At 42.2% G+C, this 26355-nt stretch overlaps 1 protein-coding gene and 1 long non-coding RNA gene across 4 annotated transcripts in view; one reads left to right on the top strand and one right to left on the bottom strand.

The window, feature by feature from the left end:
* The first annotated feature begins 231 nt into the window (after positions 1-231).
* On the top strand, positions 232-26147 carry LOC133253794 (uncharacterized). Its single transcript, XR_009738435.1, has 2 exons — positions 232-828; positions 17692-26147. It is a non-coding gene; the product is annotated as an uncharacterized LOC133253794 (long non-coding RNA).
* DCBLD1 (discoidin, CUB and LCCL domain containing 1) overlaps positions 19456-26355 on the bottom strand; it is a 75758-nt gene continuing 68858 nt past the window's right edge. For 2 of the 3 annotated variants that reach the window (XM_061427473.1, XM_061427472.1), the window contains exons 12-15: positions 24894-24978; positions 24616-24665; positions 23713-23832; positions 19456-21507 (exon numbers count right to left, since the gene is read on the bottom strand). In XM_061427473.1, coding sequence (XP_061283457.1) covers positions 20999-21507; positions 23713-23832; positions 24616-24665; positions 24894-24978 — 764 coding nt within the window. In that variant the 3' untranslated portion in view covers positions 19456-20998. Of the gene's footprint in view, positions 21508-23712; positions 23833-24615; positions 24666-24893; positions 24979-26355 lie in introns of those variants that run through there. The other variant, XM_061427474.1, reaches the window with a different exon arrangement.

Here is a 26355-nt window from a genome sequence, read left to right on the forward strand (position 1 = left end):
TATTTTTTTGTCATTGAGTAACTTTGATTCAGTCCTAATACTGTATGCTATGTGTCAGCTCCCAGTTCACCAGTTTGGAAAAGTCTTTTCCCCAAAATTCATCTACATAGGATATTGTTCAGTTCATGAAATAAAAAAGATTATTTGTGTTTTCATTATTAATTAGTGTTCTAGATTAGGGGATTTTATAATTAACTTTTTTTTTTTTAGCTGAGAAATATTAACTTTTTTTTTTTTAGCTGAGAAGTATTAATGCAAATTATTATGTGCTGTTGGTGCTAAATATTTGTCTGATAAATCTTTTTCAGGTGTATTTTGAGAGCTACAGACATGGTTGTAGCAGCCAGGTGAATGCACCTCTCATCTCTTTAGCGGGAGGGAACATAAGGGACCAAAGGCCCTGCAGCCGCTGCACTTGGTCATCCCCACCTTAACGCACAGTCTCTGCCTCTTGCCAGCCAGGGACTGAGCCTGGCAGGGAGATGACTCCTTCACTTTGGTTTTAAGACTACCTGACGGTCTTGCCATACTCCCTTGAGATTGTGTTACAGTCTCTAAGTCACTTTCACTCAACCTTCCTTCTTTTATTTACCTGCATCAGGGCCGGGTTGCCTCCCACCAACCCCAGCACCCCCACTGTTTTTCCTCACCAGTGTTGCCCCTGGTAAATCTGTTCCATAGCTGATCCCTTCTTAGTCTACGTGTCTGCTTCCTGGAAGATCCAGACTAATGCAAGTAGCCCAGGAGTGAGATCCAAGAAAACCGGTTAATAGAATAGGAGCTGATTCATCTCTGTTCCAAAGAATGAAGAGGATGACAACCTGGCTGGTAAGTGGCGTCCATATAGGCCCAGGCACCAGGTTATGGTCAGTTACTAAGTATGTCACAGATGGTGTGCAGAAGAGTTGTCAAAGCAGGCCTGAATCTGTTAGCCTTAGAAAGGCCTGCTTGCAAGGTTCACATACGTCCAGCAGTTTGGATTTCATGGGTGTTCCCCCATTCTCTTAATTGATAAGGGTGGTTTACTCTGCGTGAAGTGTTTGTACAGACAATGGGATTTATGTTGAATGCCTGCTTTCCTTCTGAGAATCATGCATTTTGGTACATGTTAGGCAAAGAATGCCTGCTTAACTGGGCACAATAAAAACCCTGGACTCCTATGCCCAGGCTCAGGCCAATTTCCTTGGTGGACGCTATTTTATACATATTATACATCTTTCCTGGAGGAATTAAGTTCATGTGTGACTCCATGGCTTCCTCTAGACCTTGTTCATGTACCTTTTCCCTTTGCTGATTTTGCTCGGTGTTCTTTTTCTGTAATAAATCATAGTTGTGAGCACAGGTCTGTGCTTAGTCCTGTGGGTACTTCTAGCAAGTTGCTTAACCTGAGGATGTTCGTAGAGACCCCAGACATAGGTGGTTCAGTTCAGTTCAGCTCAGTCGCTCAGTCATGTCCGACTCCTTGCGAGCCCATGAATCGCAGCACGCCAGGCCTCCCTGTCCATCACCAACTCCCGGAGTTCACTCAGACTCACGTCCATCGAGTCCGTGATGCCATTCAGCCATCTCATCCTCTGTCATCCCCTTCTCCTCCTGCCCCCAATCCCTCCCAGCATCAGAGTCTTTGCCAATGAGTCAACTCTTCGCATGAGGTGGCCAAAGTACTGGAGTTTCTGCTTCAGCATCATTCCCTCCAAAGAAATCCCAGGGCTGATCTCCTTCAGAATGGACTGGTTGGATCTCCTTACAGTACAAGGGACTCTCCAGAGTCTTCTCCAAAACCACAGTTCAAAAGCATCAATTCTTCGGCGCTCAGCTTTCTTCACAGTCCAACTCTCACATCCATACATGACCACTGGAAAAACCATAGCCTTGACTAGCCAGACCTTTGTTGGCAAAGTAATATCTCTGCTTTTCAATATACTATCTAGGTTGTTCATAACTTTCCTTCCAAGGAGTAAGCATCTTTTAATTTCATGGCTGCAGTCACCATCTGCAGTGATTTTGGAGCCCCCAAAATAAAGTCTGACACTGTTTCCACTGTTTCCCCATCTACTTCCCATGAAGTGATGGGACCAGATGCCATGATCTTTGTTTTCTGAATGTTGAGCTTTAAACCAACTTTTTCACTCTCCACTTTCACTTTCATCAAGAGGCTTTTGAGTTCCTCTTCACTTTCTGCCATAAGGGTGGTGTCATCTGCATATCTGAAGTTAATTCATATTTCTCCCGGCAATCTTGATTCCAGCTTGTGCTTCTTCCAGCCCAGCATTTCTCATGATGTACTCTGCATAGAAGTTAAATAAGCAGGGCGACAATATACAGCCTTGATGTACTCCTTTTCCTATTTGGAACCAGTCTGTTGTTCCATGTCCAGTTCTAACTGTTGCTTCCTGACCTGCATATAGGTTTCTCAAGAGGCAGGTCAGGTGGTCTGGTATTCCCATCTCTTTCAGAATTTTCCACAGTTTATTGTGATCCACACAGTCAAAGGCTTTGGCATAGTCAATAAATAAGAAATGGATGTTTTTCTGGAACTCTCTTGCTTTTTCCATGATCCAGCGGATGTTGGCAATTTGATCTCTGGTTCCTCTGCCTTTTCTAAAGCCAGCTTGAACATCTGGAAGTTCACGGTTCACATATTGCTGAAGCCTGGCTTGGAGAATTTTGAGCATTACTTTACTAGCATGTGAGATGAGTGCAATTGTGCGGTAGTTTGAGCATTCTTTGGCATTGCCTTTCTTTGGGATTGGAATGAAAACTGACCTTTTCCAGTCCTGTGGCCACTGCTGAGTTTTCCAAATTTGCTGGCATATTGAGTGCAGCACTTTCACAGCATCATCTTTCAGGATTTGAAATAGCTCAACTGCAATTCTGTCACCTCCACTAGCTTTGTTTGTAGTGATGCTTTCTAAGGCCCACTGGACTTCACATTCCAGGATGTCTGGCTCTAGGTGAGTGATCACACCATCGTGATTATCTTGGTCATGAAGATCTTTTTTGTACATTTCTTCTGTATATTCTTGCCACCTCTTCTTAATATCTTCTTCTTCTGTTAGGTCCATACCATTTCTGTCCTTTATCGAGTCCATCTTTGCATGAAATGTTTCCCTTGGTATCTCTAATTTTCTTGAGGAGATCTCTAGTCTTTCCCATTCTGTTGTTTTCCTCTATTTCTTTGCATTGATCGCTGAGGAAGGCTTTCTTATCTCTTCTTGCTATTCTTTGGAACTCTGCATTCAGATGCTTATATCTTTCCTTTTCTCCTTTGCTTTTTGCTTCTCTTCTTTTCACAGCTATTTGTAAGGCCTCCCCAGACAGCCATTTTGCTTTTTTGCATTTCTTTTCCATGGGGATGGTCTTGATCCCTGTCTCCTGTACAGTGTCACGAACTGCAGTCCATAGTTCATCAGGCACCCTGTCTATCATATCTAGTCCCTTAAATCTATTTCTCACTTCCACTGTATAATCATAAGGGATTTGATTTAGGTCATACCTGAATGGTCTAGTGGTTTTCCCTACTTTCTTCAATTTCAGTCTGAATTTGGCAATAAGGAGTTCATGATCTGACCCATAGTCAGCTCCCGGTCTTGTTTTTGTTGACTGTATGGAGCTTCTCCATCTTTAGCTGCAAAGAATAGAATAAATCTGATTTCTGTGTTGACCATCTGGTGATGTCCATGTATAGAGTCTTCTCTTGTGTTGTTGGAAGAGGGTGTTTGCTATGACCAGTGTGTTCTCTTGGCAAAACTCTATTAGTCTTTGCCCTGCTTCATTCCGTATTCCAAGGCCAAATTTGCTTGTTACGCCAGGTGTTTCTTGACTTCCTACTTTTGCATTCCAGTCCCCTATAATGAAAAGGACATCTTTTTTGGGTGTTAGTTCTGAAAGGTCTTGTAGGTCTCCATAGAACCATTCAACTTCAGCTTCTTCAGCATTACTGGTTGGGGCATAGACTTGGATTTCTGTGATATTGAATGGTTTGCCTTGGAAATGAACAGAGATCATTCTGTCATTTTTGAGATTTCATCCAAGTACTGCATTTCAGACTCTTTTGTTGACCATGATGGCTACTCCATTTCTTCTAAAGGTGGACTCTTTTGTTGACCATGATGGCTACTCCATTTCTTCTGAGGGATTCCTGCCCACAGTAGTAGATATAATGGTCATCTGAGTTAAATTCACCCATTCCAGTCCATTTTAGTTCTCTGATTCCTAGAAGGTCGACGTTCACTCTTGCCATCTCTTGTTTGACCACTTCCAATTTGCCTTGATTCATGGACCTGACATTCCAGGTTCCTATGCAGTATTGCTCTTTACAGCATTGGACCTTGCTTCTTTCACCAGTCACATCCACAACTGGGTATTGTTTTTGCTTGGCTCCATCACTTCATTCTTTCTGGAGTTATTTCTCCACTGATCCCCAGTAGCATATTGGGCACCTACCGACCTGGGGAGTTCCTCTTTCAATATCCTATCATTTTGCCTTTTCATCCTGTTCATGGGGTTCTCAAGGCAAGAATATTGAAGTGGTTTGCCATTCCCTTCTCCAGTGAACCACATTCTGTCAGACCTCTCCACCATGCCCGCCCGTCTTGGGTGGCCCCACAAGGCATGGCTTAGTTTCATTGAGTTAGACAAGGCTGTGGTCCTAGTATGATTAGATTGACTAGTTTTCTGTGATTATGGTTTCAGTGTGTCTGCCCTCTGATGCCCTCTTGCAACACCTACCGTCTTACTTTGGTTTCTCTTACCTTGGACGTGGGGTATCTCTTCATGGCTGCTCCAGCAAAGCGCAGCCGCTGTTTCTTACCTTGGATGAGGGGTATCTCCTCACCGCCGCCCCTCCTGACCTTGAACGTGAATAGCTCCTCTAGGCCCTCTGGCGCCCATGCAGCCACTGCTCCTTGGACATGGGGTTGCTCCTCCCAGCCGCCGCCCCTGGCCTCGGGTGGGGGTAGCTCCACTCGGCTGCTCCCGCGCTGTCGCAGCCTGGCACTCTCAGCCGCTGCCCCTGACCTCGGACACAGAGTAGCTCCTCGACATAGGTGGTAACTTAGGCAAATATCCCCATAGAGAAGAATTCTGTAGAAGTTCAATGAGGCATTTCATAAGTATGGAAAGAACAATGTCTACGAGAGCAGCAGAATTGGCTGGTTACTGCTAGGTTGTACTGATGACCTACTGAAGGATAATGAGAGACCCCAGACTGTTATCAAGCTATTAATACTGAAATGACAGCCAAAGGACCCCTGGGGAGCTCACAGTTCAGTTTAATTCAGTTCAGTCGCTCAGTCGTGTCCGATTCTTTGCGACCCCATGGACTACAGCACGCAAGGCTTCCCTGTCCATCACCAACTCCCAGAGTTTACTCAAACTCATGTCCATTCAGTCAGTGATGCCATCCAACCATCTTATCTCTTTTCCCGCCTTCAATCTTTGCCAGCATCAGGGTCTTTTCCAGTGAGTCAGTTCTTTGAATCAGGTGGTCAGAAAAAGCGACAGCATCAGTCCTTCCAATGAATATTCAGGACTGATTTCCTTTAGGATGAACTGGTTGGATCTCCTTGCTGTCCAAGGGACTCTCAAGAGTCTTCTCCAACACCACAGTTCAAAAGCATCAATTCTTTGGTGCTCAGCTTTCTTTATATTCCAACTTTCATATCCATACATGACTACTGGAGAAACCATAGCTTTGACTACATGGACCTTTGTTGGCAAAGTAATGTCTCTGCTTTTTAATAAGCTGTCTAAGTTGGTCATAACTTTTCTTGCAAGGAGCAAGCATCTTTTAATTTCATGGCTGCAGTCACCATCTGCAGTGATTTTGGAATGCAAAAAAGTCTGTCACCATTTCCACTGTTTCCCCATCTATCTGCCATGAAGTGATGGGAAGTTTTAAGCCAACTTTTTCACCCTCCTCTTTCACGTTCTTCAAGAAGCTCTTTAGTTCGTCTCCACTTTCTGCCATAAGGGTGGTGTCATCTGCATATCTGAGGTTATTGATATTTCTCCCGGCAATCTTGATTGCAGCTTGTGCGTCATCCAGTCCAGCATTTCTCATGATGTACTGTGCAATAAGCCAGGTGACAATATACAGCCTTGATGGACTCCTTTCCCGATTTGGAACCAGTCTGTTGTTCAATGTCCAGTTCTAACTGTTGCTTCTTGACCTGCATACAGATTTCTTAGGAGGCAGGTCAGGTGGTCTGGTATTCCCCTCACTTGAAGAATTTTCCACAGTTTGTCGTGATCCACACCATCAAAGGCTTTGGCATAGTCACAAAACAGAAGTAGATGTATTTCTGGAACTTTCTTGCTTTCTTGATGATCCAGAGGATTTTGGTAATTTGATCTCTGGTTCCTCTGCCTTTTCTAAATCCAGCTTGAACATCTGGAAGTTCACAGTTCATGTACTGTTGAACCCTGGCTTGGAAAATTCTGAGCATTTCTTTGCTTGCATGTGAGATGAGTGCAATTGTGCAGTAATTTGAACATTCTTTGGCATTGCCTTTCTTTGGGATTGGAATGAAAACTGACCTTTTCCAGTCCTGTGGCCACTGCTGAGTTTTCCAAATTTGCTGGTATATTGAGTGCAGCACTTTCACAGCATCATCTTTTAGGATTTGAAATATCTCAACTGGAATTCCATTACCTCCACTAACTTTTTCGTAGTGATATTTCCTAAGGCCCACTTGACTTTGCATTCCAGGATGTCTGGCTCTAGGTGAGTGATCACACAATCATGATTATCTGGGTCATGAAGATCTTTTTTATATAATTCTTTTGTGTAGTCTTGCCACCTCTTCTTAATATCTTCTGCTTCTGTCAGGTTCATGCCATTTCTGTCCTTTATTGAGCCCATCTTTACATGAAAAGTTCCTTTGGTATCTCTAATTTTCTTTAAGAGATCTTTAGTCTTTCCCATTCTATTGTTCTCCTCTGTTTCTTTGCATTGATCACTGAGGAAAGCTTTCTTATGTTTCCTTGTTATTCTTTGGAACTCTGCATTTAAATGGGTATATCTTTCCTTTTCTCCTTTGCCTTTCACTTCTCTTCTTTTCACAGCTATTTGTAAGGCCTCCTCAGACAGCCATTTTGCCTTTTTGCATTTCTTTTTCTTGGGGATGGTCTTGATCCCTGCCTCCTGTAAAATGTCACAAACCTTCATCCATCGTTCTTCAGGCACTCTGTCTATCAAATCTAATCCCTTGACTCTATATGTCACTTCTACTGTGTAGTCATAAGGGATTTGATTTTGGTCATACCTGAATAGAATGGTCTAGTGGTTTTCCCTACCTGGTTCAATTTAAGTCTGAATTTGGCAATAAGCAGTCATGATCTGAGCCACAGTCAGCTTGCAGTCTTGTTTTTGCTGACTATATAGAGCTTTTCTCTCTTTGGATGCAAAGAATATAATCAGTCTGATTTCAATGTTGACCATCTAGTGATGTTCACGTGTAGAGTCTTCTCTCGTTGTTGGAAGAGGGTGTTTGCTATGACCAGTGTGTTCTCTTGGCAAAACTCTATTAGTCTTTGCCCTGCTTCATTCTGTACTCCAAGGCCAAATTTGTCTGTTACTCCAGGTGTTTCTTGACTTCCTACTTTTGCATTCCAGTCCCCTATAATGAAAAGTTCATCTTTTTTGGGTGTTAGTTCTAGAAGGTCTTGTAGGTCTTCATGGAACCATTCAACTTCAGCTTCTTCAGCATTACTGGTTGAGGCATAGACTTGGATTACTGTGATAGTGAATGGTTTGCCTTCAAAATGAACAGAGGCCATTCTCACAAGGGGATAATCAAAAGGAGCTCACAAGGGGAACTCACAAGGAGGTCTTTTCTCCTGCAATGGAAAGGTTGAAAAAGCCGAGATTCAGGTCAAACCTCTAATTGTTATAGTCACAGAGCTTCAGGGACTTGAATGTTCAGCCCAATATTATTTTGTGAAAATTCAGGATGCTGGTAGGGAAAACCTAGAACCTTGAAACATGCCATGGGGACACCTGAATGGATTCCCCTGAGGATGCTGGCTCTGCACTCCCTACTGCATCCTGTAGTCTTGGGAAAGTAGCCCACCCTTCCTACCAAGTCACCTCAGCTTATGCTAGAAGATGCTGCGAGGCTGCTACCCGCCTTTCCTCCTCTTCCCACCCTCCTCTCCTCAGAGAGTAACTGCCTGTCTCCTCTCTTTGCTGCCAGGTCTATAACTAGGGTTAATTCCTGGCTGCAAATGTGCTGGGCTTGGTAAGGGGGAAAGAAGACTAGATATCAAAAATGTAAGAATTAGCTAGCGTATCCTGGCAGAAAGCAAGAGAGTGCTGCTGGGATTAGATTTTGAAAGTCCTTGATCAAGGACTAAAACTCTCCATTAAGAGAAAGAATTCAAATTAGAAAAACAACAAAAAGTTATAAGGAACACACCTAAGGATACAGAAAGTTTGAAAGTGAAAAGATAAAGATAAACTGGGTATATAGTCTCCAAAGGCAAGCTGAGATAGTTACATTCATCTTAGAGAGAATAGACTTAAAGGAACAAAAGCATTATCAGGCATGGAGAAACTCTTTATATTCTTATTGTTTATAGTTGGTTTACAATATTGTTTTGGTTTCGGGTGTACAACAAAGTGATTCAGTTATATATATTTTTTCTTCAGGTAATTTTCTAAGTTACTACAAGATAGTGAGTGTAGTTCCCTCCACTATAAAGTAAATCATTATTATCTATTTTATATATAGTAATGTGTATTTGTTAATTCCATACTCTTAATTTATCCCTCCCCTTTCCCTCTCCTCTTTGGTAATAACCGTAAGTTTGTTTTCTGTGTCCTTGAGTCTGTTTCTGTTTTGTGTATAGATTCGTTTGTATTATTTTTTAGATTTCACAATTAAATGATATAATATTTGTCTTTGTTTGACTTACTTCACTTAGCGTGATATTCTCTAGTTTGATTCATGTTGCGGCAAAGAGCAATATTTCATTCTTTTTTATGGTGGAACAGTATTCCATTGTATACATATACCACATCTTCTTAAACCATTCAGTTGTTGATGGGCATTAGGGTTGTTTCCATGTCTTGGCTGTTATAAATAGTGCTGCTGTGAATATTGGGGTGCATGTATCTTTTCAAATTAGTTTTCATAGTTTCTGGATATATGCCCAGGAGTGGGGTTGCTGGATCATATGGTAGCTCTATTTTTAGTTGTTTAAGAAACTTTCATACCGTTTTGCATAGTGGCTATACCAATTTACATTTCCACCAACAGTGTAGGAGGGTTTCCTTTTCTCCACATTCCCTCCAGTATTTATTACTTGTATACTTTTTGATGATGGCCATTCTGACTGGTGTGAAGTGATACCACATTATGGTTTTAATTTGCATATCTCTAATAATTAGCAAGGTTTAGCATCTTTTCATGTGCCTTTTGGCCATGCATATGTCTTCTTTGGAGAATTGTCTATCTTTTTTGGAGAAATGTCTATTTAGTGTTTCTGTGCATTTTTTAATTGGGTTTGATTTTTTTTGATATTGGGTTACTGTTTGTATCTATTTTGGATACTATTGTCAGTTGAATTGTTTGCAGATATTTTTTCCTATTCTGTATGTTGTCTTTTGTTAATGATTTCCTTTGCTATGCAAAAGCCTTTAATTTGTTTATTTTTGCTTTTATTTCTTTTGCCTTGGGAAACTGATCTAAGAAAATACTGCTACAATTTATGTCTGAGAATGTTTTGTTATCTCCTCGGAGTTTTATAGTGTCATGGCAAACCATTTTGAGTTTATTTTTGCATGTGGTGTGAGGAAGTGTTCTAATTTCCTTGATTTACCTATGGCTGTCCAACTTTTCCAACAACCACTTGCTGAAGAGACTGTCTTTTACTCATTATATTTTCTTGTTTCCTTTGTTGTAGATTAATTGACCATAGGTGTGTGAGTTTATTTCTGGGCTGTTCTTTTCCATTGATCTATATGTCTGTTTGTGTACCAGTACCTGCTGTTTTGATTACTGTAGCTTTGTATTACTGTCTGAAGTCTGGAAAGATTATGCCTCCACCTTTGTTCTTCTTCCACACAATCGTTTTGACACTTTGGAGTTATTTGTGGTTCCATATAAGTTTTACTATTATTTATTCTAGTTCTGTGAGAAATGTCATGGGTGTTTTGATAGGGATCACATTAAATTTGTATAGTATAGCTGTTTTAACAATATTAATTCTTACAATCCAAGAGCATGGGATATCCTCCCATTTCTTTGAATCATCTTCAGTTTCCTTTATCACTGTTTTATAGTTTTCTGCTTTCAGGTCTTTTGACTCCTTGGTTAAGTTTATTCCTCTTTTTTGTGTCCTTCACATTCCAATGTTAAAGTAATTCTGATCTGTATATACCAATTTAAAATAGCCTCAAATTTTATAAAGTAAAAATAGAACCATAAAAAATAACAAAAATCTATCCCAATAGTGGAGATTGCAACAAAACTTTAAAAGAAATCAGGGGAGAAGGAAGATTTAAACAGCAAAAGGAACAAGATTGTTTTAAAGTTCAAGAGGGTATTTGGTTCTAAAAGAAAGACCTCTGGCCTTTAAGTAGGATGATAGATGAATAGACTGTAAGAAGGAAAATTAGATACACAATATGTGAAACAGACAACTAAAACTTAGATTCTGTGTGTTGGAAAGGTAAAATCTGAAGTTTGATAAAATGCCAGCAGGGGGCAGAAGATTCCAAATGGGATATTCTACTTTGACCTATTGTTAGAGCTGGAAGGCTTTATGAGGATTATCAAATAAAATACTCTTTATTATGAGAATGAACATACTGAGCACTAGGAAAGATATTACTTCCCAGAGTCATATGGATAGTATAAGTGTCAAAAGCAGGACTCAAATCCCTGTCTTGATTCATCTTTAATAGGCCATAAAAGGAAATACAGATGAAATTACCAATTTTTCAGTCTTGCTCTCCCAACAGTTATTTTTATTTTTCTTAAATGGTGCAAGGATTAATGGAACCTATGATTGATTCTACGTTGATTTTTAACAATGATGGTTGGAAAAAAATGAGCTGGATTTGAGTTTCAATAGAAATACTTTTTTTGTATTTGAATGACTGTTGAATGCAGGAACCCCCTAAAGTTATAAGCAGATTTCTGAATCCTTAAGACTGTAGCATCCTCCCTCCCTTGACACACAGATAATCTCTGCGTGTGCGTATGGTCCCCATATGCTTTAGTAAGTAGTGTTTGTGACATCCAGGGAAGGAGTCATTGTCACTGGGTGCCTATCTGTTGTCATCCTCACCATAGTTAAGGGGATTTTGCCTTTGCTTACAGCTGCAAAAAATAGATTATCAGCTTCTGAAAGCAGAAAACAAGTAGAACAACAACAAAAAACAACCTGATTTTTCAGGGGCAAAAGACAATGTGCTGGCCATACTAACCACGGAAAAGAGAGGACTAAAGGCAAATGTTTAGTATAAGAAATAAAGGAGAAATAGCCATAAAAAGAGAGGGAACTAAAAGGAGAATGAAAGACTGTTTGTTCAATTCCATATGAATAACTTTGGCAGCTTTTCTAAAAGAATATAATTTACCAAAACTGAAGTTTTAAAATCTAAACAGATATCCATAGGAGTAGAAATAGAAAAAAATCATCAGATTGCTACCAACCCCAACAAATTACCCCCATACATGGTTTCATAGGGCAACACTATTAAACCTTTAAAGGGCAGATAATTCTAATGCCTAGCAAGAGAACAACCTAGAAAGAAAAGAAGACTTCTAAATTCTTTTTGTCTAGCTAAAAAAAAAAAAAAAAACAGGAGAAAGCTCTGACACAAAGAAAAATGAAAGGGCTATCTTGAAAAAAGTATTAATGCAAAAATTCTAAGTAAAATATTATCACTGTGATTTCAGCAGCACTTTGATAGACTCATACACCATGACCACATGTGTTAGGGCATCAAGTAAATCATTTGGCTGAGTCTAGAGAGGGATCCTCAGAGAAGGCAATGGCACCCCACTCCAGTACTTTTGCCTAGAAAATCCCATGGACGGAGGAGCCTGGTAGGCTGCAGTCCATGGGGTCACTAAGAGTCAGACACGACTGAGCGACTTCACTTTCACTTTTCACTTTCATGCATTGGAGAAGGAAATGGCAACCCACTCCAGTGTTCTTGCCTGGAGAATCCCAGGGACGGGGGAGCCTGGTGGGCTGCCGTCTATGGGGTTGCACAGAGTCAGACATGACTGAAGCAACTTAGCAGCAGCAGCAACAGCAGCAGAGAGGGATCCTAGAGAGGATGCTGAAAAGGCATTGGTCAAAATTCAACACCCATTCCTTGGTGAGGGGGAAAATGGAACATAGCATAATAACATACAGCCCAACATAACCTATGCCCCAAAGCCAGCATCATGCTTAGTAGGGGGATATTTCTTCTTGTTACTGTTATTATTTTAGTCGCTAAGTCATGTCCAACTCTTTTGTTACCCCATGGACTATAGCCCTTCAGGCTCCTCTGTCCATGGGATTTTCCGGTCAAGAATACTGGAGCAGGTTGCCATTTCCTTCTTCAGGGGATCTTCCTAACCCAGGGATCAGACCCATGTCTCCTACATTGGCAGGCGGATTCTTTACCACTGAGCCACCTGGGAAGGACTGTAAATAAAGGAGGTTGCACCAGCACTATCTGCATGCATTATGAACACATTTCCAAAAAACTAAGTCAACAAAAACTACTAGAAATAAGGAATTTAGTAAAGGAGCAGTATATAAACAAATCGATCTGGACAAAAAATTAATTCCATATTAAAATATATCTCTGTAACTGCTAATACCAGCATAGTGCTTGTCATGGGGCAAGGCACAGTTCTAAAGGTTTTACATGTATTAACTCTTACGATATTCACTACACTCCATGAGGTATACACTATTATGATCTCCATTTGGAAATAAGGAAATGGTATCAGAGAGATGTAGAATGATATTTTTTTGGTCATACAACTAGAACAGAATTATGCTTTTCTCCACAAGGGCCTTATTGATTCTTGATATGTAAAAGGAGGGATGTGGGACCATTTACAGTAACAACAACAAAAAATACCTAAGCATAAATTAAACCAAAAATGTGAAGTACTTATATGAAAACTATTTAAAATGCCCTTACTTCAGTTCAGTTCAGTCGCTCAGTCATGCCTGACTCTGCGACCTCATGGACTTCAGCACTTCAGGCTTTCCTGTTCATCACCAACTTCTAGAGCTTGTTCAAACGCATGTCCATTGAGTCGGTGATGCCATCCAACCGTCTCATTCTCTGTCGTCCCCTTCTCCCGCCTTCAATCTTTCCCAGCATCAGGGTCTTTTCCAGTGAGTCAGTTCTTCAAATCAGGTGGCCAAAGTCAGCTAAAGCATCAGTCCTTCCAGTGAATATTCAGGACTGAATATTCAGGATTCTCTTTAGGATGAACTGGTTGGATCTCCTTGCTGTCCAAGGGACTCTCAAGAGTCTTCTCCAACACCACAGTTCAAAAGCATCAATTCTTTGGTGCTCAGCTTTCTTTATCGTCCAACTCTCACATCCATACATGACTACTGGAAAAACCATAGCTTTGACTAGATGGACCTTTGTTGGCAAAGTAATGTCTGCTTTTTAATATGCTGTCTGTGTTTAATAAGGTTGATCATAGCTTTTCTTGCAAGGAGCAAGCGTCTTTTAATTTCATGGCTGCAGTCACCATCTGCAGTGATCTTGGAGCCCAAGAAAATAGTCTGCTACTATTTCCATTGTTTCCCCATCTGTTTACCATGAAGTGATGGTATGGATGCTATGATCTTTGTTTTTTGAATGTTGAGTTTTAAGCCAGTGCTTTTCACTCTCCTCTTTCACCTTCATCAAGAGGCTCTTTAGTTCCTCTTCGCTTTCTGCCATAAGGGTGGTGTTATCTGCATATCTGAGGTGGTTGATATTTCTCCTGGCAGTCTTGATTCCAGTTTGTGCTTCATCCAGCCTGGCATTTTTCATGATGTACTCTGCATATAAGTTAAGTAAGCGGGGTGACAATATACAGCCTTGATGTACTCCTTTCCCAATTTGGAAACAGTCTGTTGTTCCATGTCCAGTTCTAACTGTTGCTTCTTAACCTTCATACAGATTTCTCAGGAGGCACATAAGGTGGTCAGGTGAAGAATTTTCCAGTTTGTTGTGATCCACACAGTCAAAGGCTTTGGCATAATCAATAAATAAGAAATAGATGTTTTTCTGGAACTCTCTTGCTTTTTTAATGATCCATCCAGTGTTGGCAATTTGATCTCTGGTTCATCTGCCTTTTCTAAATCCAGCTTGAACATCTGGAAGTTCTTGGTTGAGGTACTGTTGAAGCCTTGCTTGGAGAATTTTGAGCATTACTTTGCTGGTGTGTGAGATGAGTGCAATTGTGCAGTAGTTTGAGCATTCTTTGGCATTGCCTTTCTTTGGAATTGGAATGAAAACTGAAATTTTCCAGTCCTGTGCCCACTGCTGAGTTTCTCAGGTTTGCTGGCATATTGAGTGCAGCACTTTAATAGCATCATCTTTGAGGATTTGAAATAGCTCAACTGGAATTCCATCACCTCCGCTAGCTTTGTTCATAGAGATGCTTCCTAAGGCCCACTTGACTTTGCATTACAGGATGTCTGGCTCTAGGTGAGTGATCACACCATCATGGTTATCTGGGTCATTAAGATCTTTTTTAAATGCCCTTAAAGAATATAAAAGAAGACTTGAAACAGTGGAAAGGGCTATTATAGAAAATAAAAATTTCACTGGAAAAAAGAATGAATGGGAGATAAGGCACATGAAAATTCTAGGCTTAGGTCACTGTTTACTAGAAGGACTTAGGATATTAAGGGAGAATCCTTTTATACTTGTGAGAGATTTGAACACATTTATAGGTCAAGAGGAAGATATCAGTTCAGAAACAGAAATTAAAGATAAAGGAAATGGAAATAATTGAAGCAAAATCTGAAATGAGGGAGAAACTGGTGTGTGAAGGTTTCAAATATTTTTTCCATCAGCACAGGAGGAAAGGACTGGAGTAGATGCAGTTTTGCGGGGAGAGGATGGACAAGGAGTTGTCGGATCTGATTTTAATTTCTTGCCTAAATGAAAGATGTGGCAAGATCTCTAGAGGGAAGTTGTGCAGAGTGGCAAAAAAAGATGAGAAAAGAAGTGGATCCAAGACATGTAAAGGGGTAGGGAATAATGAGCCTGAGGTAACTGGGATTATCTTGAGAGGCTCCATTGAACAGTTATGCCTTGTTCTGCTGCTCTGATGGAGATGGGAAGATGGCATCCTGAAGGGGAGTTCTGTCGTTGGGGCCTTAAGGTTGTCAGTCCTGGAAAGACCATGGATGGAGTGAAGATGCTCAGACAAAATAGTTTAAGTGATAGATGGGGAAGAAAAGAAAACTGAAAAAGTTTAACAGCCAGAGGAAAGTGATGGTATCTAGGCATTAAATAAATTTTAAATCTCTTCTTTAGATCAGTGAATCCTAGGATGAAAGCTAAGGAATCAAGAGAACAGGAGGTTTTGAGCAGAGATAAAATTACTAAGATTTCAGAGCTGGAGTTCTTGCTGATAACAAGTGTGGACATATATGGAGGTGGTTTGAATGAACTACAGGTTTCGAGAGTAGATGTCAAAAAAATCATAAAAGTTACCATGTTGACACTGAACTTTTCCACATGATTATAGAGAAAGATTGGAGAAGAACTGAGCTAGCTGATGTCCCCAGTGAATGGGGGAAACAGCTTGGAAGACATTAGGTGACACATGGAGAAGAAAAGCTGGTAGAGCTAGCCAGCTGAGTCATAAAGGAAGAGAGCTTTGCATGGGGCTGAAGGAGAGAGTGGATGGGGAAGTGGGAATCAGGAGGAAGGTGTGTATTGCACAGTTTTTGAAAAGTTAAATCCAAAAGTTAAAAACTGGTGCAAGGTGGCTGGTACTCCTGGTACTAGAGTTGCCAGATTTAACAAATCCATATTATAGGATGTGAATAACTTTTTAGTATAAATCTGTCCCATTGCACAGAACATACTTAAACTAAAAAATTACTTGTTTATCTGAAATTCAGACTTAACGGGGTATCCTTTATTTTATCTGGCAACCCTACCTGGTGTACCTAACAGATACGAATTCAAAAACCCCTCAGAAAGACATTACCACAAAGTTTTCACCAGGAAGAAAAAACCCTGCTGAGGGATGACTCACAGACAGCAGTCTGAAACCACACAAACTATCACAAACAAGAGTCCTCTGGTAGAAACGACAATCAGGACAGAGCCTCCGGAACTTCTTCAGTCACTGGGCCAATCCTCCTTGAAAACTGTTCTGAGTGCTGGGAATATACGTGGGGAACAAAAGAGACAAAAGTCATTTCCTTCATTGGATGTGATCTAGTGGGAGAGTCAGATAATAAGCAAGAAAATAAAACTGTGCTGGATTAGACAGTGACACACGTCAAGGAGAAAAGTGAAGCAGGAAAGGAGATAGAAAACGTGTTAGGGGAGCGATGTGCAGTTTTCTGACAAGGACAGGAAGATGATAAGGGGCTTTCGCTGGAGTACAGACTCGATGGGGCTGAGAGAACAAACTGTGCCGCGGTCCAGGGGAAGAGGTTTCCAGGGAGAGAACAGCAAGTGCAGAATACGTCCCTGGCATGGGTGGGCGACAGCCAGGGGCTCCACATGGCTGGCCTGGGGTGAACAAGGTGGGGGATGACGTCAGACAGGTGACAGCCCGATGCGGGGTGTCCTGTCCAACAGTAGTCACATCTGGCTTCTACATTTAAATAAATGAAAAGTCAACAAGATTAAAAAGATTTTTCTTCATTCACTCCAGCCACATGTGACTCTGGTAGTTACCCTACTGAGCAGCTCAGAGAATATTTCCGTTCTTGCAAAAGTTTCATTGGGCAGTGTTGACGGAGCCTTATAAAATCACTACACAGACTTTGTGGGTCTTACTCTCAATGAGATGAAGATAACAAAATAAAAAAGAATGTAAGATGAATAGGTTTCACATGATTAAAAGAAGGAATCAAAGCCAAAGAAATTACCAAGACACTGTAGAAAAGGGAAGACTTGAAAAAGAATCAGTAGACCCTCCAGAAATTTTAATTGACATTAAAACCTCAATGATTAAATAGCAGATAGCAAAACTGGAAATTAGTAAACTGGAGTATAATATGTAATCTTATACAGTGCTTCATGTGGGTCAGGGAGAAGGCAATGGCACCCCACTCCAGTATTCTTGCCTGGAAAATCCCATGGATGGAGGAGCCTGGTAGGCTGCAGTCCATGGGGTCCCTGGAGTTGGACACGACTGAGCGACTTCCCTTTCCCTTTACACTTTCATGCATTGGAAAAGGAAATGGCAACCCACTCCAGTGTTCTTGCTTGGAGAATCCCAGGGACAGGGGAGCCTGGTGGGCTGCCATCCATGGGGTCGCACAGAGTCAGACATGACTGAAGCGACTTAGCAGCAGCAGCAGCAGCATGTGGGTCAGACAGTGCTCTGAAAGCTTCATTTAATACAACAGCTATAGGTAGGGGGAGAGTGTATTTTTTCCCCAGGTAACAAGCAAGGAAACAGGTGCAGAGAAGTTCTGGTTCCTTGCCCATCATGCACTCAACCACTATGCTATATTGTCTTTCAGGAATTTACCTGGAATGCAACAAGAACAATAAAGAGAAAATAAGAGGGAAGAAGAGACATGATGGAATGAGAAGGCCCAGTGAGCCTCCACAGGAATCCCAGGAGTGAATAAAGAAAACAGCAGAGGCAAGTAGTATTGGAAAAGGGAGGCTGAGACTTTTTCATAGTTCATAAAGATGAATCCTGAGATTCTGGAAGCCCCAAGTGAATACAAATGAATTTATAGCAACCCCAAGTGGTAAAATTGCAGAATACCAAAAGCAGAGTGAAAACCTCTAGGGGAGTTTATTCCCAGAGCAGGGAGAGGCTGGGTGAGAGAACCATAGTTGGAAGTGAAAGATCAGTAGCGGGCCATGAACACAGCAGTGTGGCTTGGAGAAGGGCACTACTAGGTGACTGGATGGGCTGGGTTTGGGGGCAGAGACCGCTAGGAGGACTCATTCAACCCTAGCTTCTCATCAGTGGGACTCAGCTTCTCCCAGGTCCTGGTGAGAGCCCAAGCTTGTGCTTTCTCTCAAGGAAGTACAGGGTGAGTGTGGCTCTCAGAACCTTAATAAATAGTTGGTGCGTAAACAAATGCGAGAAGCATTTTGAGAATAATGAGGCCAAGCTGGTGGCTACACTTGGATTGCTAAATTGATGTATATATGAAAGGCCTTGTGATGATGTTTTTGTGAAAGGCTATTCATTGTGATAAATATGATTTCAGTTTCTGCTAAGAATCTAAAGCAGTGCAAAACAAACAAGAGAAATTTCTAGCATCCTTTCTAGATGTTTTCTAGGCTGATTATAAATATGAGTTAGTGCACATGTAAATCATAGTAATAGAAGCCAGAGCAGCGTCAGCAACCTCTGTGGATGGCAGTCTTGTCTAAGCAGATATCTTTCTGCCACAATTGTAAGAAGTGACAGACTGCAATCTTTGCCTCCCAGTAGGATTTGATAACATAGAAAAAAAAAACAGACAGTTGCCTTATCATAGGTGCTAATTTTGCAAAACGGAAAAGAAAAGCATAGTATTTTCCTGCCCTTATCCTGTAGTTTAGGCTTGGCTGTGCTGGGTGTATCAGACAGACTTTTCCACTGACCATCCTGGGCTACGCAGTGAGGCCATCCTGAGGAAGTGGTGTTCCAAAACAAAGTCCTGTCCTTGCTCTTTCTGTCATGATTGGATCATATATACGGGAAAGAAATGGGATAGATGGACACTGCCCCACCATAGAGAAGTGTGGGGTTTTTTGACTAGTATTTTAATGTTAAAAATACATGTAGCCCAAATGTCACAGTTCTTATCTGTGAGCCTTGGAGGAAGGCACACTCATATCGTTTTTATGCATGAGGAAACTGAGGCTCAGGGTTAGGCAATGACAAACTGGATATACAGATGGGTCATGGGCAGACCATAAATAAAACAGAACTCTGGCTGGCTGCCTACAGCAATAAGCATAGGAAACCAACTCATTATCCATAGTAGCCAGTAGAGAGGCCAGCCTGCTGTAAGTCAGGCTTGTAGGAAGTTGGACCACTACTTCTGGAAACAATGAAGGAAGCCAAATTAAAATGCCTGAAACTGACCCCAGAGCGCTAGGACTTTATTAATAACTGACGGCTTCCCTCATTTCTGTCCCTATTTCCAACTTAGGACCAACCAGAGGAAGCCACGTCTGCTCTTCCCATTGTACCGCTTGCCCTTGTCTGGAGGCTGAGCCTCCAGTGCCTTCAGTAGGCCAGCAAGCAGGATACCAATGAGAGACGGGTATGTACATTGGTTTGGCATAGTTTATTACAATTAGTATGCGTAGAAAACCATGTAAACTCACAAGGTAAATGGTTTGTCCTCCATAGTAACCACAGATAGTCTGCTGTGACCTTCCAGCACCTCAGAATCACAGAAAGTGTCATACAACTAGTATTATACATTTTTAGGGAAAGAATTTTTTGGTCCACATTTTCCATTAAAACAAAAACATACACTTTCCTCTTTGACAAAAGAGGTTAAATTCGCACCCTGCCCCCGTCCCCCGCCCACAGTGAACTTACAAAGCAAACTCAGATAAACCACCGGACAGCGAGGTACAGCTGAAGTCAGGGCCAATCTGGAATTATAGACACCTACTTAAGGGAAAATTTTTTCTTACAAAATTAGCGCTTTCCAGCCATCTCAGTAGAAAAAGCCCTATGTAGATTTGCCTTCAGTCACTTTAACAAGAACACACTTCAAATAACTTTTTTGTGTTTCAAATAGTACAATGTGCTGTTTCCGAGAGTCATGAAAAGTGTGGGCGTCTGACCTCAGCAATATTTTTCATCTGAGGTACAAAACCATCTGACACAGTAATTTAGAGCGTAATTGCTGTGCCACCTTCACTCTGTCTGTTGAGAGAGCAGTTTTGGTTGCTCTAAGTCTGGGCATTTGGCTTTGCAGACAGTTTGAAAAGGCAGATTTGCATGTGAAAGCGAGTTATCTGCCAGGCCCGAGGTGAACAAGAAGCTACGTGTCAGGAAGGCCAGCTGCTCAGAGGGCCAAGTCCTGCAGGCTGAGGGAAGGGAGGTCCCCTGCAGGCCACAGAGACCTGGTCCTTGCACCCCTTGACAGGCCACTGCGCATGCCCACCTGAAGTGGGGCCTAAGGAATCGGCAGCTGCCGAGGTGCCTGTATTTTGTCTGTTCTTTTTAACCTACTGATAGTAATTGCAAACAACCACCCTGGTGTGCTTTTCTTGTTTCAAGTAATTTCATTCCTTCCAGGAGAAGAATGTTAACAATGCTTTCAGTTTTCCATATCAAAGGAAAGGAAATGAGCCATAACAACAACAAGATTAAGTTTAAACAGACCTGCTGCTAACACGGTATCAGATAAAATATATTTAAAAAGTGAACATAACTATTATATGTTTTTGCAACAGCTGCATTCTCCCACTTAACCTCCCTGCAGAACGAAAATCTGCTAAAGCAAACTTAAGTTACTTTAATTCTTGTTAAATACAACTCTGTACAGATTGCACATTTTTACATCGAAGCAGCTCAGTATCACAGTTAGAGAAATGAAAACGCCATCCGAAAATGTTCATTTTTCGAGCCCACAAAACCCAACAGACACTGGCCCTCAGAGTCAAAACAAAACCAGCTGCACAATTCTGTAAACAGTGTGGAGGGGGCGCTCCCCGCAGGATCCTGGTCCACTGCGCACACACGCACGCGCACACACCACACTCACACGCACACTCTCCCGAGCGCATCGGCTTCCAGGGCGGCGCGCAGCCTGGCGCTCAGTACCGCAGCAGCAGTTTGGTTCACAGTGTGTGTGTTCACAGAAGAGCGGTCATGGCCGTCGGGTTGAGGGGTCTGAGGCAGTCTCGGGGGGCCAAGTAGGCAGCGCTGCTCGCGGGGCTGACCTGGGGCTTCGGATGGTCGGGAGGGGCGCACCCTGCGGCTAAGCCGCCGCCCTTGGGCTGGTCGTAGCCCGGCTCCGCCGGCGTGGGGCTCGGCGGCCGCTGGTAGCCGGCAGCTGGGGAGAAGGCACCAGAGGAGAGGGAGTGCTTGTGCGCCGGCCGGGGCCCCGGGACGCGGTAGCCGCTGCGCGCCGAGAAGGTGTGCGCGCGGGCCAGGTGCCGCTCCACGATGGGCGTGGCGTACTCGGGCTCGGGATTGGTCAAGGGCAGCGCATACTCGTGGCGGCCGGCCGGCAGGGGGCAGTCGTAGTGGCCGCCGGCCTCGGTACCCGGCCCCGCCGCGTCCGCCTCGGTGTCCATCGGCCGGAAGGTGGAGCCCTTCCTGGTGACCGTCTCGGTGCCAATCATGAGAGGCTGCTGGTAATCTGAAACCCAAAGAGTAGACTTTGGTACTCCAGCCACACCCCGGCTGTCCGCAGAGGGAGTGCTCTGCCCAGTGCCTGACGTGTACCCGGCGGAAGAAAAAGACAGGGATGTAAGCAGCACAGATACCACACTTCGAGAGGCGGAGATTACCTCTAACCACACCTAGGGGTATGAGGGAACATCTTCATGGAGCGCTTAAACTGGCTTTTGAAAGGCTAAATTTTGGAATTGAAAATAATACTGTCAGGAAAGGGAAAAGTGATTGAACAACCTATTAAACAACCATGAACAAAGAGTGGTGTGACCAGAGTATAGGAGATGTGGAGAAATTTAATAGAAAGCAAAGACCAGAGTGATAGGTTGGGAGTTAATGACAACTGGTAATGGTGATCATGGGCTTCCCAGGTGGCGCTCGTGGTAAAAAACCTGCCTGCCAATGCAGGAGACGTAAGAGACGCGGGTTGGATCCCTGGGTCAGGAAGATCCCCTGGAGAAGGGAATGGCTACACACTCCAGTAATGCCTGGAGAATCCCACGGACAGAGGAGCCTGGCCACAGTCCATGAGGTGAGAAAGAGCACACAACTGAGCGACTAAACAACAACAATGATAATCATAGAGCTCACGTTTACTGAGTCCTTTCTTGGCGCCAGGCACTATTCTATAACATTAATATATCAATTAGTTAAATCCTCTGGAAAAAAATGGCAACCCACTCCAGTAGTCTTGTCTGGAGAATCCCATGGACGGAGGAGCTTGGTGGGCTACAGTCCACGGGTCGCAAAGAGTCGGACACAACTGAGCGACTTCACTTTCCTCATAGTACTTTTACAAACGGAAAACTGAAGCAGAGAGAAATTTAAGTAATTCTTCCAGGATCACACAGGTAGCAGCTAGTGGGGCAAGAATGCAAACACATGCCCCAGGTGCGAGTTGTTACCTATACCCTAGATCGTGGTGGGCAGTGAGTGCCCTGCCAGGGAGTTTGGCTTAATTGTGTAGAAACCTATGGAGATTCTAAATAAGTGACTGGCAACTAGAGGTAACCCTGGAAGGAGACAGAAGAGGGAAAGATAAAAGTAAAAAGAGAAATGAAACCCAAAAAGTCATCAATTAGGGGACTAGCAGCAGCTTTGGAAGGACCACACTTTGGGGACAGGTATCAGAAGAATACGGCCTCCTTCATAGCTCAGTTGGTAAAGAATCTGCCTGCAATGCAGGAGAGCTGGGTTCGATTCCTGGGTCAGGAAGATCCCCTGGAGAAAGAACTGGCAACCCACTCCTATATTCTCACCTGGAGAATCCCATGGACAGAGGAGCCTGACAGGCTACAGTCCATGGGATCACAAGAGTCGGACATGACTTAGCGACTAAACCACCACCATCAGAAGAATTGGTCACCAACAATGTAAGTAGGGTAAGAGGAAAGAGGATGCTTCCCAGCTGTTAAGCCCTGAAAAATGGGATGCACAGATGGAAGCCACTTAGAAAAGGAGTTCCTGGAGCATATGGGTTAGTAAATGATTGTTGTGGGACTTTCCTGGTGACCCAGTGATTAAGACTCTGCATTTCCAATGCAGGGGTTCAATCCCTGGTAAGGGAAAGAAGATCCCATGTGCCATAGGGCATGGCCAAAAAGTTTTTTAAAAATTAAAACAATTTTTTCAATTTCTTTTTAAAATTTCACTTACTATTTATACTGTATTTTATAAAACTATTGGTCCTTGATGGATTAGACATTTTGAAAAACCAAACAATAGATCCTTCTTCATAAATCCAGTGACTCCACAATGGCTTGTCAAAACCCTGAGGCCATTCTAACAGATTGCCTCATCTTCTTCCTCTTTCTTCAGGGCAGGAGCTATGCTGAATTCATCTTTCTAGTCCCTCTTTCCTAGTGCCTTAATCAAAACCTTAGTAACAAAAATAGATTAAGTAAGGGCATCCAAATTTCAGTGGTACTTCAGGACCATCGCTCTGGGTGTCAGAGGCCCTGCAGGTGTAAGAGTCTAGGCTAAATGGGGCTTCGGGGAAATATTTCAGTGTTAGTTTGTGACTCTTTATAGAGCACAGAGAGAAAATGTCATACGTTACTGATTTACCAGATCCTGTCTAAACAAAAGATTTTAGTTGTGCTTCTCTTCCTGGCCTCCCCTCTCCCATAAGCAGCACCTTATAGCAGGGTCACAGAGACTTGGTACCTACCTGCTATATCACTGGTGATGAGATCCAACTTTTGTGTCATCTCCTTTTCATTACTGTAGCTGATGGTAAACTCAGCTGACTGATGCCTGGCAAAGGGATACTTGATCTGCTTCCAACAGTCTGGAATAAAGATAACACGAAACAAATATCTCAGGATTATAACACGGTTACTCCACAATAGGTTCCTCCTAAAGTCAGAGGTCAGGCTGCCTTTTGCCAGCTGACTGTGGCACATGCACAACCACACTCTCCAGGTGTGTGGTAGAAACAGCATGCTGAGGTCACTACAACAGCAGCACACACCACCCAAACCACACTTTCCACCGTGCCTGTAAAATGCACTGTGTACCCATCAGCCCCCAGATTATCCCCAGTTTAGACCACCCGGGCATGAACTTGCCTAATCTGAGCTGACAGGGCACTTGTGACCTTGAAGAGTCCACACAGCTTGCGGTTCAGAGCCTTTGAAGGTGGCACCCTAAGGTGGCCTTGAGATTCTCAGGGGTCCTGCCTGCTGCCCTCTCTCTGGACCACAGCTGATTCACTGCAGGGCATCCCGTGTCCTAAGGAGTCTCTGAAACCTGCGAGACCCAATCCTTCCCCCGATTTCCCAGAATGAGAAACGCAAGGCCTGGAGGTACTGGGGGTGCTGTCTTCTCCTTGATGACAGGCAGTGTGGTGACTCAAACTCCAGTTGCCAAAAAAAAATTTTTGACAAATGATGGGATACAAAGGTAAAAGTAAACTGGCTATGAAGATTCTGAATTAAGAGATAGGATACAATATATTCTTTCCTGTTAGATTTGCTAACTTAAAGCTATTAAATCTTATTTCTTTAACCGTGTGTGTGGGTTTTCATGTCCTCAAAGACAGAATAAAACTGTAATAGTTTTTTCAACCAACCTGTTTTCTGAGTCTTAGATGATCCATAAGGATTTCCTTTCTTCTTCTTCCTATTAAAACAAAAAAATCCCACTGAAAATATTTCTAAATGATAGGTACTACTCATGAAATAATACTTGATACTTTCTCCCTCTCTCCAACTTGTTTTAAAAGTATAAATTAACATTTTATCTTGGAAGAAGTGATGCTGCTTTCTACACATGAACATATGAAGAGCAGTAAACTTTTGTAATTGTTGACATAATTAGAATAAAAATTTTAAATGTGAAGTCACATACTTTCTAAGGACTGCAAAGATTGCCACTCCAGCAGCCAGCACGAAGAAGAGCACCAGTAGAATAACAATAGTTGTGATGTTTAATCCTGAAAAGGGGGAAAGCCACCACATTACAACAGAAATGAAGAGCGACCAAATCCCGTGATCTAAAACTGAACACTGATTTGAAAAGTCCTCACTGGTTTAACATGTGGGGAAAAAGAATACACGCTAGACATGTACTGATACTGGAAACCAAAAAGAGAGGACTCAAAACCCCAGCTGAAGTTTAGGAAAATAAAATTGATCTTTTTTCCCTCCCGCAAAGGCACTTTCCAGTGTTTCTTGGGATAAACATTTACTCTGAGTTTGTTGCCTGGATCAAATTAGACTAAAAATCAAAATGGTTGGGGAGGTTTACAGCTGGCCTTATTCAGGTAGGTAGATGATGTAAGCACAGTGCAGAACTCTCAGCGTGGCTCAGGTAAGCATTTCCCAGAGATGGGGGCAGGTAAGCATTTCCCCAAGACGGGGGCAGGTTTGGACCTGTAGGGTAACAGAAGCCCAGGGAAGCAGACCTTTGGAACTGTGGGCTGAAGGGAAATGCAGCCCAACATCAGACCATGTCTTCCCACAACTGTCTGTTCTAAGGAAGAAGGTCACTTAACAGCCACTGAAGACCCCCAGCTTGTAGAAACTATGAGAACTAAAGGAGAAATATTTCTTCTTAACCCTTCTTTTTTCTGTGTTCGCTGGGAAGAAAATAAAGGAATGATCAGGAGTGGAAATGTGTAGTTCATGAAACGGAGGACAGGGAACTTAGAAGGGAACAATATTTATGTAAATTACAGTGTTGTTATTTATAGGAGTGGGAATTTGGGAAAAATCTAACAGTTCAAACATCCAGTAACAGGGGAATGGTTAACTATGTTAACTAAATATGTTAATTAAATATGTCCATATGAAGAAACACTATAAAGATATTAATAACTGTGTTTTTCAACTATTTAATAGCATTGGAAAATGCTCAAAATACAATGTCAAATGAAAAATATATGCTACAGAACAAAATATGTGCTATGCTGCCATTTTGTTTTGAAGTTACAAAAATATTATTGGATACACAGTGGAATATAGTGACCATGGATGCTGATTTATGGATGATTTTTATTTTCTTATATATATATCTCTCTCAAATCTACCAAATTGTATAAAATGTGCAAATTATTTTACATTCTGAAAAAAATAAATGTATTTTTAATGTTTATTATTTTAAGTTGTGTGTCTCAGAGAACTTTCTCTAATGTACTTTTTAATGGTTATTAGAGTGTTCCATGGCATGAATATGCTATTGGTATTTTTTTCCTACAAAAGATTTACATAGTGTTTGAAGGGCACATACTTTTGTTTCCAGTCTGTTTCTACTTTCAGCATCGCAATGAAAAATGTGGATACATATTATCTTATGCATATGCAGATACCTC

Source organism: Bos javanicus, chromosome 9 (assembly GCF_032452875.1).
Source record: "Bos javanicus breed banteng chromosome 9, ARS-OSU_banteng_1.0, whole genome shotgun sequence".
NCBI lineage: Eukaryota > Metazoa > Chordata > Mammalia > Artiodactyla > Bovidae > Bos > Bos javanicus.